This window comes from Drosophila mojavensis, unplaced genomic scaffold, assembly GCF_018153725.1.
Source record: "Drosophila mojavensis isolate 15081-1352.22 unplaced genomic scaffold, ASM1815372v1 contig_231, whole genome shotgun sequence".
Classification (NCBI taxonomy): domain Eukaryota; kingdom Metazoa; phylum Arthropoda; class Insecta; order Diptera; family Drosophilidae; genus Drosophila; species Drosophila mojavensis.
Window position 1 is genome coordinate 2,501,807 of NW_025318772.1, and position 17,467 is coordinate 2,519,273.

The window sequence follows — 17,467 nt, forward strand, 5'->3', positions numbered from 1 at the left end:
TCTTAGACAAGAATTGTGGGAATGCCTTGCTGAAATGATTTCATTCTCATATGGATGATCATATTCTAAATATGTATAAAGTAACTCTTCTTTCGAGTTTAATAAATCTTAGAGAAACTAGATTATTATTTTGTAAAAAGCAAACATAATTGGACAACAATTTTTTATAGATTAAGTGAGAATTTTTCTTAGGATTCTTCCTTAGACCATAACATATCCTAGGAACATCAGTTGCTCCTTTGGAGTTAAATACTCATGTCAACACATTCAGCTTCTAAGAATTTCAGCTCTAACGTTCAGAAGGTGTTGAATGTTTTCTATCTTTTGTTCTCCTTTATCGAATTGATGTTAACTAAGGATCTCATGATTTTATTTTGTAGTAAAAAGGTAATTTTGTACCTTTTACAAGTGAAATAAATTTTAAAATATATGGGAACGAAACTAAAAATAATATTCACTAAATAGCGGCACAACATTTTTAAGAGTTGATCAGTTTCGATTTATTAAGATGTTTTATAGAAGTCTTAGCACTGAGAAAACATGATAAAGGACTTTGTTTTATAAAAGTTTTAGCACTGAGAAAACATGATAAAGGACTTTCTACAACTTATGCTTATTTGAGTAAAGAATTGTACCCTGGAATACTTTTCTATTAAAATATCCTATATATAATCTTCTTCCAATATCATATAATAGCAAAAAAAAAAAAAAAAAAAAGCAACGTATGCTATTTAATAGCCGCCTCAGTCATATGCAAATACACCTAACGCCCCAAATATGTAGCACTCGTCCTGGTCTCATTCATTTGGCACGTGTGCCGGATACAATTTTCAACAGTTCTGCCACACAATGGGGCAGAGCGAGCGTGTTAGGAAAACGTGCCTACTACGCGGCGCCCGCATCGGATGCATTTGAAATATTTATCCAAAAATTGTTAATACACAGCGCTACAAAAGGACCTTTCAAATTGAAAGGATGCGATTGTATTTGCATTAACATTGGCATTGTTATGCCGGCATCAGGATATCAAACCAGCGTTGGTAGAGGGTGTGACAGTATGTGTGTGTGTGTGTGAGTGTGACTGAGCATTTGCTGTGAGTGTGTGTGTGTGTGTTGGCAGATCCTTTTACAATCAGAAATACGCGAAAGTGTGGCGCATGCGCACGTGCGCTTAGATCCTGCGCATTCGTACAAGGGTGGCTCATGGCAGCGCCCCTCTATCGCTAATGAAAACAAGTGGACGCCATTTCCGCAAATGGTTTAATTGCCAGCCAGCTTGATGATCCTTGTTGTGTTGTTGTTGCTGCTGCTGCTGCTGCTGGTGGTGCGGCGATGGTGGTGTATGCGCCCTCAGCTTAGCTAGCAGGCGAGTACAGTGCGCAACCAGCATAGTCCTGGCTAGCAGGACATAAGCGCCTGTGGGAATCTAACGGCTGCAAGGACAGCCGCCAGAGAGGGTGGTGCTGCTGCTGGTGTTGTCGTTTCTGCTTGATACCCTGTAGTTTTTGGCAGTGATTGAAAAGGGGTATGATTGGCATGGTTATAAACAGGGAAATGCTTGACTCTGTAAAGTTAAAGTTTACATACGGCATATTTATATATGTATATGTTTTTAATGGACAAGTCTGTGAGATCTCTCAGAGAAATGTCTGACTCTTTAAAGTAAAGCAGAATTATACTTGCATATATTATATACTCATTTAATATAAAGTGATTCTTCTCTCAAAGCCTTTAGCCTGCGTCTCTCACAAGTTTGCAATGAAAGCTTTCTGCAGGGCAACAGCTAGTCGCACTCACCCACTCGCCTAGATCAGTGCGACTTGTTTGGTCTGGCCTGTTGGTGGTAGCTGAGTATCGGGCTGGTGGTGCACCATTATATTTTTGGGGTGGTTCAACCCCCAGGATGTGGCACGGGCCCCTGTAAAGTTGTAACAGGCAGGTGCTGGCTCATGCTGGTGTTGATTTTGATTTTCATTTCGTGCTGATGATACCCTCCATTGGGGTGATGATGCTGCTGCTGCTGCTGCTGCTTTTACTGCTGCTCGAGCAGACAGACATGCGTGCAGCTGCCTGTTCAGCCGCGTACAGTCAATGACCCGTTAGCTTAATCAAGGCAGCAAGTCCTTGATTACATGCTTGACATAAATCATATGCAGCGGGCCGCCCGCCTGGCAGCTGCACAAAAGCTCAATGCCCAAAACAAACTCGATGCGCAGCTGAGCAGAAATAGAGCAGCCGATAACGACAATAGTCAAATTTGTGCAATAGCACGGCAAGCGGCCCAACCACAAGCCCAGTCAAACATCTTTGTGGCACACACCGGGCTCGGCACGAGTCCTTTGCTGAAAATCTTCATAAATTACTGGACATTAAATGTCCAAGAGCTGCTGCCGCTGCAGCAATCATTGCGCAATGTGTGCAAAAACGACATCAAGAAATCAACAATGCGTGGCAAAACAGGACCAAATCGCAGCCACACCGGGCCCCGTAGCTGCATCTTGCAATGCGCTGACAATGCTGCTGCTGCTGCTGCTCAATGTATTAATGCCATTATTCTTCCGGCGCATAGCCATTGTGGCACTTACAACGCTGCAGCGACTCCCTTTTCTTCTTCCTTCTTCCGTTGTCGCTGTCCTGGTCGTTGTCCTGCGCAATCATTGTAATCGATTTTGCACAATTTCCAATGCCAATGCTCAAGACGTTGCGCCGACGCTGTGTCTTAGGGGTTGTCGCTGCCGCCGCCACTGCCACCTGGTTTACACACACACACACATATGTATATGTGTATGCATTTCATCCCCCTTGGCTTGCCACACAGCTGATCATACGTGGCTCTATGTAGCTCGTGCCAAAGCGCGCGCGGGGTTCGTCCTTAAGGAATACGAAAAATTGTAACAGCAAATAATAATGGGCTTCTCTTTAGGCTAGGTCTGGGCTCTAAGCAGCCGGCGCTTGCCGCTGCCCGCCACCGTTGCCGTCTCTCTGACTCTCGACACCTTCAACTATTTCTCGCTTGGCACAAGCCAAAAAGAAAATATATATATGTATGTATGTATGTATGTATGTGCAGCATAGGCAAACATCTGTCCCATATTTTGTGCCGTCTTAATGTGACACATTTGTAAGACTCGAACAGCTCTCGACTGTTTATCGCTGACTAACAAATTTGGTAAGTGCTTAGGGAGCAGCGCTAAAGGGTTGCCCCAATGTGTTTTGTTTTGCTTACCAATACTAAGTGCAGTCAGTAGTGTTGGCTAATTAACCGAGCTCAACTCAAGGGTTGACAACTAGCTCCCCATTTGCCGGCATTCCCTACATATTCTCCCCACTTCTTGATTGAACTCAAAAATTGACTTTTATTCCAATTGATATTTAGCTCCATTTCATAAACAGTTAATTGCCACAAGGTGAAAACGCTGAGACTCATAACTTTGCTTGCATTTCGTATGTAAATGGAACTTCAAATAATCTCAAGATATCTATAAATATTGATGGTCAACTGGCAGTTGGTTTTCAGAGTTGTTTTTCGAAAAACAAAATTATGTAAAGCAACTTGGCTCAAAAGATATGAATATGGATGAGGAAATGCAAGGTAAATAAATACTGTTACGTACAATCTTTAAAAAAAAAATCAAGGATATGGTTATTAAAGTTGAGTTTTTGTACTTATTTATGAAGGCATAATAGAGCTTCAGCTTAATTCTTATATATACAATTATGAATTATATCGTTTATCTTCGTATTCATTCCCAATCATTGGAAAGTTCAAGAAGTCTTCTATAACTCGAGTAAGCTTCTTATTTCCAATCGTATTTGCTCCAAGTTGATCCCCGATCGAAATTCCGATTAGCTTGAAAAATTTAACTTTATTTATCATGTAAATTCCTTAATAATTCTATATAATACCAATATACACTCTACCCTTTTGCCGATTTCTAGGAATTATAAAATTTGTGGCACATGCCATTTGAGTTCAACGAACTGTTTGCTTTCCCTATTATTGTAGTCTCATTTTTTTTATCATGTGCCTAACCTAAGACAGTAGTAAGATATCTATGCGTCCCACATACTATATGCGTTAGATATGATAATGTGTCATTTTTCTATATTCATGCAGACAGACACACACACACACCTCCCCTTCTAACGGAACTCTCAACAGCCGTATTAATAACATTGGGGTCATTGTCATGACAGTTCTTCCGTTTATTTATATAGTACGTCTTGCCGTCTGAAAGAAACCCCCTATGAATAATGCACTCCATGTTGCACGTTGTTTTTGTTGGTGTGGCAGCCATGCGGTGGCATTAGTTGCTCTATCGGGTGGTGCTGTTGGTGGTGCTGCCTTACATTAGTATATGTACGATCGCTCAAGCATATATATATGTATATATATATATATATCGTGCATATATGTAGTCAAAACTTGAACCCTCCTGGCCAGCCAGCCAGTCAGCCCAGCCAGGCAGTCAGCCAGTCAGCCCAGCAGCTGCTCAGACGGCGGCTCGGCTCAGACTTGGAGAGTTTTCCTGCTCCTTGCCACGTTTCATTAAATTTTGCTTCATTTCAAATGCGATTGCATGCAACTGTGTGTGTGTGTGTGTGTGTGTGTGCGCCAAGGAGGCAGGATTACTTATGGGCGATCGAGGTGGCATATGCGTTTTCTTGGCGCGAGCTATGCGGCAATTGATGCACAAGGAAACAAAACCGGAGGCAAGGACGAGAAGCAAGAAAGCAGGCAAAGCGAGAACAAACGCACACAAAACAGGGAGTATAATGAGAAGTTTCGGCTCTGGGTAGCAACTAAAATTGGGGTGACGATGACGTGCTCAGGAAGGTGGTGCCAGGAGCAGTTCGAGTGCCGAAGCAGTCGCAGCAGCAGTCGGAGCAGCAGCAGCAGCCGCAGCCGGTGGTGCTTTTAAGTGTAGAAATGCGCGCAAATGCAAAAATCTCAGAAAAGAAAAAAAAAATCAAAACTAAAGTTGAGCATCTAGAAAAGTGAAAAGCAATCAAAAAACTGCAAGAATTGCTCAAGGTGTGTGTGTGTGTGTGTTTATGCAAAAAAGTGCACACACATATATCATCACCAGCACACATACACTCACATACACACACACACACACACACAAGACGCTATCAATAAATTTCAGGACTTCGGGCGCGTTTCCTTGGGGGCAGCAACCTCAGCGCTGCATGTCTCAAGACGAGGCTCTGTTGCAAGCAGCGGCAGCTGCTGCATTTCGTGTGCTGCAAATTGTTGCTGTTGTTGTTGCTGCTCGAAAATTATGAAGCTGCAAGCAGCGCCGGCTGCTCTGTCATTGATAATCTAGCATAGAGTGCTGCCGCACTTGGGGTTGACTTTCCCCTTGATTGGGTTGACTTTTCCATTCCTTTCCTTTCCTTTTCCTATTCTCTTGTCTTATTTTCCTAGACGAAGATTTCCATTTGCCGTGGGCGTTTTTGTGCACATATTTTGACATGTCACGCCCCGTCGGATGCCGTTTGACCATCAATAGCTGCTAATTATTTTGGCATTGTGCTCATGGGGTTTCGCAAGCTGCCAGGACATTGACAGGACATTCTCCTGATAATTTGTCTTTGGAGCAGACGGCACGCGGCTGGATGGTAGATCAATTAAGGTCCAGGCGCGAATCCATACCTTATAGTCTACTACTTTTGTTCTATATTACTTAGTAGTTTAGTTGTCTAAGTAGCATTTGCTATGGGGATGGGTCTGAGATCCCCTATAAGACGGCTGACATTGGGAGGAGGCTTGCTAGGAAATCTTAGCTACATTTAATTTGAAAGAAATTACATGAGGCTTTTTGGTTAGAGTCCTAGATCTATAATATAGAGAGAACTATAAAATGGGGAGACAGTAGATCCATATTATAGAGAGATAGAGAGAGATCTGCATACATAGAAAGACATCGTAGAGCCCAAAGTCAAATTTAAGTTTCTAGTCTGATTTGTCCTAAATTTATAATATAGAGAGATTTATAATATCGAGTTGTGGAATGAGTGGGATCTATAATATGGAGAGATCCATAATAAAAAGAAATTTATAATATAAAGAGACCTGCTTACATAGATCTTGAAGAACCCAAAGTCAAATTTCAGTTTCTAATCGGATAGTCTCTTTATATACCCCAGTTCCATACTCTATTATACTTGCTATGATTGTGCAAGAGAAGCCCTGCAGGTTAATAGATTTATTAACTTTACATAAATGACTTTATGTGCAGCCCCTAATAAGCCAGAGAAAGGCCGCCCGCTAACATTTCAACACCATGGCGGGGCAAACAAAGAACTTGCCTAATCAAAAACTTCGGTCGCTTGTCAGAGCCTATTAGGAACTTTCGCCAGACACAATTCAAATGGGAAATGCAAATCAGCGTAAAACTTCAAACCAATTAACTGCTACCAAGTAAGCAACTTAAAACGCCTTAAGGTCCTTTTAGCGCTCAACGTGGGCCAATTTGAATGTGAATGGGAAAGTAGAGTAGAAAGAGCAGGGGCAGCTTTCACAACGGGTTGCTCCCGAAACTTTTGAGTAGCATCTAAAATTCATGGCACACGCAGCATTCAGCGCCAACGAAACGGAAAATGCAGGCTGAATAGTGAAAAACTGTGTTGGAAAAATGCAAATGGGCTTTGCGAAAACTCGATGGATCGCTCGGTGCTCGTTTGGGATAACCCTTTAGCTCATTAGTGCACTTATTGATCTACGGCAGGAGGCAATCAAATTCACATTTCGCAACATTAACATGACAATGCGGTTCAGATCTCAAGTCCTGACTGAGGTCGGTTGAGGCAGCGAAGCGTTGCTAACTGTTGCGGCGCAGTTGCAAATCGATCGATCGATCGATCGAGCGATGCGGTCCATTCAAGGATCTTAAACCCTATCGACCCTCCTATCAATGCCCAGGAGTCGAGCCGGCACAGCTGAGGCACAGCTGAAATTTCGCAATGAGCGCGCGCGCTAAAAAATGCAATTAAATCTTTGGCTTTACCCCCCTTTCGCATTTTCCTTCGTTTTTTTTTTTTTACTTCCTATAGCCGGTTCCAAATGTACTTATTCATGCATTTCTGTGTGTGTGTGCCTTGAGGAAGAGATTTGTAGCAAACGTCTTTGGTTTTTGACATACCCTAGTCTTGGCCAGACTTTATTCCTCTACCCCTTTGTCTGGCACTCAGGGTGTGGCACAAGGTTGATTAAGGTAGCGTAAGGTAGGGTTCTTCAGTAAGGTAGGGTTTGCTTCAGGTTCGCCTTGCCACTGTGCTGCTGTGCAATGTGTCATGGGGTTTGTGTTTGTGTTTTTTCGCAATTGATTTGCGGAGAAAGCATCGATTGTTGGGTAATTGTGCAAAAATTGGAAAAAGTCACAGGAGATGCCAGCGAATGTCAAAATGGGCGTGGCACTCCATCTTTGTGTGCAGTGCGCAGAAGCAAGGGCAGGAGTTGGAGTTGATTCACATGTGAAATCCATTTGAATTTTACTGCATGTTGTTATATAGATTATGTTTGATAAACTAGTACATAACTAAAGTCTGAGAAGTAAACTATAGCGAATGTCCGGGGAGAGAATATAGTAAAATAATGTTGAAGAAAGGCCAATCTACTAAGGATAGTAGAAGTCACTTGGCTCTTATTGGGTTAGTTTGCTAATTTTTGGTTACACCGTTCCTTTAGTTTCTCAGTTTTGAAGAACGTTATCTTAAAAAGTTCTATAATCATGTCAAATGCCAAATGCCCCTGCCTTGTAATTTATGAACTTTCTGTATAAAAACTACATACCCTAGGAGGTAAACGAATCATAGAAGGCTTCCTTCATAAAATACAACCTATGTATATCAATTTCAGATAAGATACGGAAATATGTAATAAATAGTGATGGGAAATAGTGATTTTGATTGGGGATCTTAGAATTACCCTCTTATGTTGCGCCACCTGCCCTATATCGTACCTACAATACTTACTAAGAGTATCACCCTCTTGGCTAGCCTATATTTCACTTCAGAATTCGTCACACGATCGCTCAAACTTGTAGACGAAACCCCTGCTCTAATTTGGATTTCTATCAGTGCGCTTCGCATAAGAACGCTCCCATGCCCTGAAGCAGAACCCTTCGGAATCCCATGAAAAAAGTGAAATTGTAACACTCTCCCTCTTGATAAGGACGCGCATGCGCCCAAAAAGCTGCACAGCTGCTGCTACAGTTTCTCTTGCTCAGCTAGCTATTTATTTAATTACCAAATATTTATTGAACATGCATTACGGTCGGTTAATGTCGCGTCCCATTTCCCAGGCTGTGATCCTTGCAAGGGGTTCCGAAATGCGTCACAAATTTTGCAATTTGCTAGATGCTGCTGCTGCAGTAGCTCCTGCCAACAACAGCAACAACCGTCGGTCTCATTTCGCATACCTTTCACGTAATGCCAAACCCGCCATAACTCAACCTCAGTCTCCTTCTCCCTCTCAGCCTCAGCCTCATCCTTTGCCTAAGATTAGGTGAGCCCACAGCGAGCTCTTTGAAGATCTTCGATTGGGGTGCATTTTTCGCATCGATTTCCCATCGATTGGCGCACCCTTCGCTACGAATTTGCCTTCATTAGCTACTTTTCTTTTTCTGTACTTTCTTTTTTTGTGAGCCGCAGACAATTTTCATATGCATTTCTCAAACTTTGCAGGGATTTTCGCATAGCTTGGCAAATAATTTATTGCGTTTTCTTTAATTTCATTTGTCGATTTGTCTGCCTCGCAATTTGCAATTTGAATTTAAGGCGCTTGTTTTGCTTTGAATACGATTTATAATGAGTTTGTTTTTGGGGTTGTTCGAGGGCTTGATGTGGGATTGAGCATACGACTCTATTGTCTCTATCACTAAATATGCAAGTAGTGTGACATTTTCTAAGAATTTGTACTTATGTTCAGTTGAAGAGTGTTCAATATATATGAATGTTCCTTAAGTTACATTTACATATGTATTGAAATTAAAATGAAACTTCAAGACTGTTTTGGCTCGATTTGCTAATTATGAATTCCATCCTTAGAAAGTGTGTAGATGTTAACTGAGTAACTATGAAAAGTAGTACTACAATATTCAGGCATATTTCTTAAATATTCTAAATAATATTGCAGAGTTTCATAGATTAAATATATGATAAATATGTAGAAAAACAAAAAAATATTGGTGTAATAAAATTATAATTTGTAAACCCTATTGATGATTTATATAAATTAATCAGGGCTGCCCATAAATATATAATATAATAACTTAATTTCTTGAGAATTTCCTTCAAGCTTCAATCTAATTTAAATTTTTTTTTTTTTTTAAATCATATACTTATAGGATATCTATTGGAACTCAGGAACGAATTTTTGCCTATTTTGGTAAGCTAGTATATTATGTAGTAAGATTGAAATAAATGTGAGGATTTAACAAAATAATTATTATTATCAATAAATAATGCAGTAAATCTAATATATGCCACTTATTTTTTTTACAAAATTCTTCTTTTTTTACATATGATCAAAAATTTATTTATATTACGCATTAGACTTAAAATTTATTTAAAGCCAAAAAAATGTCTTAAATTGAGTGTTATAAGCTGTTTTTTTTTCTCAACTCGTCTAAATTTCCCCAGGCTTTTTACAAACGCATTCAAATTCAAATAAATTACAAAAAAATGTTCTCATTTCCTTCCGTAGGAGACTTCTTGCTGTATAACACGCTTTTGCCATCCAAATAAAGCATTTTGTTAAGCTAATTTTTATCCCATTGCGAACAAAACACTTTTTGCCTCTTGTTTTTTTTTTTTCTTGTCTGTCATTTCTCCTGTAAAGAAAGTCTTGCTCTAGGCATTGCCATTGATAGTCCCATACAAAGAAAAGCAGTCAAAATTATGTTATAAATTATAAGAAAAAAGGGTAAATTCATGTTGAAAATTTCAAGTGTTTTGTAATAAAGCGCAAAAGACTGAAAAAATGAGCCTACAGCCCAACAACCCCAAAAGATCTTCACCAAGAAAAAATAAATAAATAAAAAAATTACAATGAATGTCAAAAAATGCAGAGATGAAGAATGAAATAAGTTTGCTTCATTATTTGCTTGTTTTTCCAGCGTGTTTTGTTGTTGTTTTTTTCTGTTTTATTTTTTATTTTTATTGTGTATGCAACGTCATGAGCATGATACCCAAAAAAAAAAAAAAAAAACCTAACCCAATCCAATCCAAACCAAACCCAAACCAAACTACAAATTGCGAATGCAACGGAGCGGCTGCAATCCTTAAGAATGTATGAAAGCTAGCAAAGAGTTGAGCATTGAGTTTGTTCTTAGAGCAGCAAACAGACACACACACACACACACATGTATATGTAGAACCACACACACTCACAACCTGGCAGCCGCCAGTCACTCACCCAGGCCACCAGGCAGGCAGGCAGGCACCACCCCTTGACAGCGACACCCCGAGCCCAGTGCCTGTGCCTGTGCCTGTGCCTTGACATGATCTTCTTGGTACTCCTTGCCAGAAATAGCACCATCTAGAGCCAGACCGGCGCTGTGCAATGAGTAGCTAAGTAAACCAAAAGATTTCACACGCCGTTGCAAAAGGCGTCAGTGTTTTTTTTTTCACTCCTGCTGCCCCTCGCTCTCACCCCTCGGATTTTTTTTCTCATTTTTCTTTTTTTTGCTGGGCTGGGTGCATTTTTTACTTGACGCCTTGGCACAAAGCTGCATAATAATTATGCCCGAGATTCCCTTATCGGGCGCTACATAGAGGCGTAGAGTGCGAAAAATCGAGCTGGAAAAATCTCATTTGAATATGCGTCTTTGGGAAAACCAAAAAATTAATGAATATTTTCGAATACTTTATGAGGCATGCTTAACGCGCTCAACGCAGCCCAGCTGATTGGCAGCACTTAAAATTTGCATACAGAAACTAGTTTGAGTGCACTGATGAGAAAGAGAGAGAGTGTTTACATTAAGAAGATGCTCTATCGGCTGCGAATAAATCGAGTGATATATGGGTTTGTGTGCATAGCCAAAGCTGAGCTACTTCGATTAACCCTAATGATGCGATATGAAATGAAGCAAAATTCTGCAGCAACTTTTATTTCAACTCTTCGATTGTTATCAGAAAGGATCCATAATATCCTATACTATTTTCTCTTAAAAGGAATGGAAAAATATTTAAATCTGAAGATGTGGACTCTGTGCAAAATTTTTCATGTATTTAATCTATCTCTCATATTCATATTATATATTCTTACTGTCTATATTGATTTTGGGTATAAACAAACAAATTCGATAAGTTTGTAATGTCTTAAGGCTAAGCACTCCTAATCTAAGTCTGAAGACTCCAAACTCAAAATTTCCATATATGGTACATAGTCAGCCAAGTCTATTCTCCTCAAAAGAACTTCAACCGCTTAGATATATATACATAAATTTGCTCAATTTAAAACCACTTTAAGTGTATCATAAAAAGGAAACAAATTTCCATCTATATCTTTCCTGCGAGTAGTTTTTATTCCTAATGCTCCACTCCTGGAGTTTGGCCACCTGTGCCGACACTTCAGTTGCCTGAGACGTCATTAAAAACACATGTAGTTGCAGCACTTGCTCTCAATGGAAAGTGCGCAGCTCTAATTCATATAGACAATGCCTAGCGCTGATTAATCATCGGAAATGCTTGTCGCTATATTACGTGCCGCTAACCCATTTACAGCAGCTCGTAAATAATGTTTTTGCCTACCCTTAACAATGAAAGAAGAAGAAATGGAATCAATAGAGCGAGAGAGAGGGACTCAAAAATAAAAGCGAGGGAGGCTGGGGCAACAAAACAATTAGAATGCCAAAACATCAAGCTCGGCGATCTGAAGTGCTCATAGAGCTATCGGATTTCTCAAGTGCTTATATACATACATATATCTTTATATGTGTATATGTGTGTCTGTGTGGCACAAAAGTTTTTCTGCTCCCCCCTTTGACAAGTTGATCAGAGAGTCTGGCGGTAAGCTTGCCTCAATGCGCAATTCGTATTGAAAGACCGTTATAGACTATATTTCCATTCGATTTTGGGGCGGTTCGTTGTACTCTTTGCGTGGCCTCATTTCGAGCTATGCTCTATGATTTCTTCAGTCTGTCAGCTAGGCGTCATAAATTGAAATTGAAATTTATGCTGGAGCATTTAATAGATTACTTCTCTTAAATATACATATAGACATACACACATACATATATATTTGAATTTGTTGAGTTTTTCTTTAATGATTTAGTGTAATTAGCTCACAGGCTATGCGACGCTGCGTGCCAGGCGCCTGGAGCATCTTACATAAGTACATTTATGTACATACATACTATACATATATATGTATATATTTATATGCAGATATATGTATAAAGAACTGTATTCAAAATTTTTTCATGAGTGCTGCGCGCGTTTTGTGATTAAGATCTTTGAGTAGACTCATATTGTGCTGGGCTAGGCGGCCAGAGGCGGGCGTAACAAAGCAGGGAGCAGCACCATAAAGTGGGCTGCCTGTGAGATCATCAACAGTATTTTGTGTTTTTGGGCAGTTGGCTGTGTGTGTGCGTAGCCAAGGGTTTGGCTAATTGATACATCAGCTATGCATGAGAAACATATATTAAAGACATGCTCCTTAGCTCAAAAGAACGAAGCGTATACAATTTTTATGGTGGTAGCCGCTCGCTGGGGGTCAGTGTAAAAATACCGTATACTTATGGTTTGGAATTGATATTGAAGTTGATGAGATGCAGCATGTGGACAGTGAGTTCATATTGAAAATATTTTGAAGAGGAGCCTAAATTTCTTGTAGAAAGAGATATATGTACATAGTTGATTTATAGCCCTAGAACTTTTAGCTAGATAGATATGAATTCATGAAGAAGTTGCGATCATATATAATAGAAATATTTTGAAGAGAAGTAGAAATTTTGTGTAGAAAGAAATATATGTAATTTATAAGAAATGTAGAAATTCGTTGTAAACTTTATTTTATTTTTTTTTTTTTGTAAGAAATTCATGTTTGATTTATTGGCCTTATAATCTTCAACTAGACTAAAGATGAGTTCAAGAAGTTGCCGATTATATATAATATAATACATTATATAGAAACCATTAGCACATACATTATATGCAAGCTACAAATACAGGATTCCATCCTAAGACGAACTCTGTTGTAGAAGAATACATCATTATAAGACTAGCTCTAGAAACTCTATATTTGAAATGAGAATGACGAGAGCAGCTGTTAAAACTTTTCTACAGCAATTTTCAATTAAATTTTCGCTGTCGTAAACTTGCAGTAGCTGCCAAAAAAAAAAAAAAGTGAAGAAGATGAGGAAAAATCGTAAATATTTCTCATTTGCCGTGGCTCACACGCTCGTCATTGTTTGAAGCTCTGACAATACCGTCAAACCGTTATCCCCGCAAAGCTAACAATCTATATTTGTTTCAGTTTTATAGTTTTCGTGTGTCAGTGTGAGTGTGCGTGTTTTTTTGTGCCCAAAAATCCAGCCCCTTTTTGAGACATCACAATGGAAGCATCCCGCCTTTTACATCAAGTTGAGACAACTTTCTAGATGCTTTGAAAGCTGCAGCGACCTTTGATCCTGTTTCTGTTTCAATATTATTATATTTCTCTCTTTATTTTTTTGGGCTGGCCAACGTTTGACATGCGCATGTAAATGCGAGCGTAATACCCATAAAGCAGCTTAAGACACTTTTCCTTTTCAATGCTTTTCCACTTTTCCGCATTTCCGGGACAAAACACTTAAAAAAGCGCATGAAATTTTCTACAACGGCGAACGGCGAACGCCGAGCGTGGAACGCTAATGATCAAGGGGGTTGGGCCACGAGAGATATCCCACATGGGCAGAACGGGGTTACGTCTAATTTACATGACGTCTGCCCCTTTTCGAATGCTGCAAGCAGAAAACTGGACCACAGCGTGTCCCGTACCCGATTGGCAACATTTGCCGTGAGATGGGGTTGCTCGTGGAAGCTGGATAAAGCGAGGCCAGCGTTTAAGGATCTCAGCATCTTTGCGCATCTGTCCGCGAACGGGTCATGGTCATAGATGCGGCTAATGGCGTGCACAAAGGATGCAATGGCCGGGCAGGACACTCGCCATTAGCCCAGACAATGCAATCAAATAGCCATGAAGAAAGCTGCGAAGCCCTTTCACAATCATTTGCGTCATTTGCATCATTTGCATTTGAAATCAGCTCAGCTCAGCATCATCATAAGCCTTAGCCCGGGTTAAGCCCCTTCTTTTTTTTTTTTTTTTTTTTGTGTGTAGTGGACCGCGGCTCGAGATCTTGTTGTGGCCCTTTGTGGACACTTATTTTGGACATTTTTATTTTCATTTGTGATTTAGTTGGTGCGCGGCTTAGCCCCTCGGCAAACCGAACGACTGCGGCAACTTGACCTATTTTGCCAACTTTCGGGTAGAGCTATAAATGTCAGTGTTGTCTCTAAAGTTTAATAATTTATGAGAATCGCGCTCTACATATATACGTTTCACATGTATGTATGTTTGTATAGCTGTCTTTTCCCTCAAGTGTGTGTAGCGGTCGTTGACTGTAATTACGGGAAAAATTAGTTAGATTTTGATTTCAAGTTTTTGGGCATTTGTTTTCGGAAGTGTTTTGAGCACGCGCCACAGCCGGAAGTGGTTTTTCGTCATCCTGAAGATGCATTCATTTTCTAGTCTATTTTTAGAGGATGTGCGGGGGTGTACTGTTGTTACTTGCAGCGGTTTGTCAGCGCCTGTGGTTGCCTCTTGCGTTTCCATTTTCTGTTTCTGCTTTGGGAAATTGGGGAGCTCGAGTTTGTGGACCCATCAACAGTCACTTATTTCGAGCCAAGTGACTGACAGCTGCCGCTGAGCCGTGAAGTACATTGTAATGCGGCTCATTTTTGTTAAATTTCATTTAGAGAAATGCGTGCGGCACTCTCTTCAAGAATGAAAGATATAACGGAGCTGGGAGTACTGGCCTGGAGGGCCGATAGTCTTCTGGCTGGAATAAGCTCAACTGCATGCATTTTGGCCATTTGGGCGCATTTCGAACTCAATTAGCGCTCATTAGCAAATAACTTGGCGGAGCGAAAGAACTGAACAAAAAAAAATCTCACTCAAAAAGCATGCCAAATGAATGGAGTCTGTGGCACGAAGATCAGAGTAGTAGCTGGGCCCAGCCTAACGCACACACGCAAGTGGCAGCAGTTGGGGGGAGCTGGGACGTGCGGCGGGGTAAACGGAAATGAACATTGACAACGACAATTGCTTGTTATTTGCAATGCGAAATTCCAGTGCTTCAACAGCAGAGCCAAAGCCTTGGAGTCGACTGTCCCTCCGAGACGGACCCTGCGTCCGGGGATGCCGGGCTCGTAATTATAATTATGAGCGAAGCGGGGCAGCATCATTACTGCCATCCGAGACTCGATTCGGAGCTCATCATTGCCATGATTATCGGCTGGAGAACGACATCATCAGCAGCAGCAGTCGCAGTCGCAGCAGAAGCAGAAGCAGAAGCAAGAGTTGGAGCAGCGGCGCGAATTGGTGCGAAACGCACTTTGACTTGGGACAGCAAAAAGCTTTTTGCTTCACTAACCGACAGCCCAAGCGACTGAAAGAGTGTGAATGAGAGGGTGTCATAGTGTGCAAGCGAGTTGCTTTGCCCATGCATTGGCATCATGCGATCCCCAGCTACTCAGACCCACACACAGCTGTGCGTCCAGCTCAGAATCATTGCATGCTTGCCGTACAAAAACAAGAACGAACTTGCATGGATGCCTGAAACCGGCTGTATTGGTTCTGTGTGTGGGTGTGTGTGTAATATTATGCCTGTATGGTATATGTTTTTAAACTGATAAATATGAAGATTTAGAGTAAAATAATACACTAAATTTGCGTAGTGAATCAATCCGATCAGTTAGAATTAGTAATCCAATTAGTTGTCAGTCAGTCAATCACCTAGCCATTGAATCCATTTAGATATTCAACTCTAGTCCGTCTAGCATGTATTGGGTGACCTACCAATCAACCAATCAGATTTAGTTAGTTGAGTATCAACAATACTGTCAGCTGATCAGTAAATCAGTCAATCTGTCAATCACATAATTAGCTATTCAATCAGCTAAACTGTTAAACTGAAAATCAATCTTTTATGCAATCATTGACTCGAGTCATGTAAGTAGTAAATTAAGCCCTTATTCAGTTTCTAAATCAATCTGTAAATCAGTTTCCCATTCATCAGTTAGACATTTGACTTGTAAGTCGAGCCACCCAATTAATCGATCAGTCAGTCAATCAGTTATTCATTCAATCTCTAAATTAAGCTCTATCAATCAGTCAATCACCAAATCATTTATTCATTTATTCTTTCAATTCATTTCAAATCATTCAATTTACAAATCAACCATTTATTCAGTCACTCAGTCAATCATTCCAGTCGAGTATTCGAGTATTAATCAATAAGTGCATTAACGCTTTAGTCAGTTACTTGACCATTCAATCACTTAGTCAATCAAGTGTCCGACCCTCAGTCAATCGGTACATGCATACTCGTATAGAAATGATATCGAACTTTACTGGGTATATCCAAAGTTGGATGTTGAATGCTGAAAGTCTCGTTATTATTTTTGCTGCATTTGTTTGTAATGCAATTTTCAAAGCGCGAGAATTACAGCGAAACAAAACAATGAAAATCGCCTGGGACGACTTTGTCGTCGTCTTCATCGAGATCAGAGGGAAGTTTGTGTTTGCAATGAGTCTGCGTCTTGACTTGGCACTGGCGTCTTCTGCCCCTCAGCGGGCGCCTGCTCTCTTGCTGTTGGCTGCTCCTCCTGCTGCTCCTTCTCCTTCTCCTGCTGGCTGCCTTTGTTGGTTTGTGGAGCTGAAGTCGAAGTCGAAGTCGACGCTGAAGCCCGGCTCTCCAGTCCGTGTTGGAGTTGCTGTGAGGCTGTGCGAAGACTTCAATTTCAATTTAAATGAAAACAAACTGTAGGCACTTTGTATTTATGTATTTTGCGGCGTTCATTCAGCTTGTTTGCATCTGTAATGCTTCGTGACTTTCGAGTGTACTTAAAGATACAGATGGATGGACATGGGCTGTATGTACTTGGCGGCGTGTGCGATGCAGTTACATATCCACACACACTCACACATACACAGATAGACATATGCCTGTGTATACTGTTCTGTGAGAGGAAGATTGCAGATATGCATGTCATATGGTGTTATATACTGATATGCTAGGCTCTAAACGATCTCACGACCTTTCCAGACAGTGTTGATTGGGTATTATGATAGCCATTAAACACATATACAAGATATAATTCCTGCTATAGTATGTTAAGATTCTAGGAATAATATTGTTTTAATTTAAAAAATTTTATTTAAATAAATGGCTCAACGATGTTGAACACGTAATTG

The 17,467-nt window shown here is 40.5% G+C and overlaps 1 protein-coding gene across 3 annotated transcripts in view; it reads left to right on the top strand.

The window, feature by feature from the left end:
- The window catches only part of LOC26527391, a 67,322-nt gene that overhangs the window by 10,409 nt on the left and 39,446 nt on the right, over nucleotides 1-17,467 (top strand). For 2 of the 3 annotated variants that reach the window (XR_004363739.2, XM_015167619.3), the window contains one exon: nucleotides 9,354-9,394. The exons of the other annotated variant lie outside the window; for it this stretch is intronic. Coding sequence is in view for 1 of the 2 variants with exons in the window: in XM_015167619.3 (XP_015023105.1) it covers nucleotides 9,354-9,394 (41 nt within the window). In the remaining variant the exon portion in view is untranslated. The remainder of the gene's footprint in view (nucleotides 1-9,353; nucleotides 9,395-17,467) is intronic. 3 annotated transcript variants of the gene reach the window in all.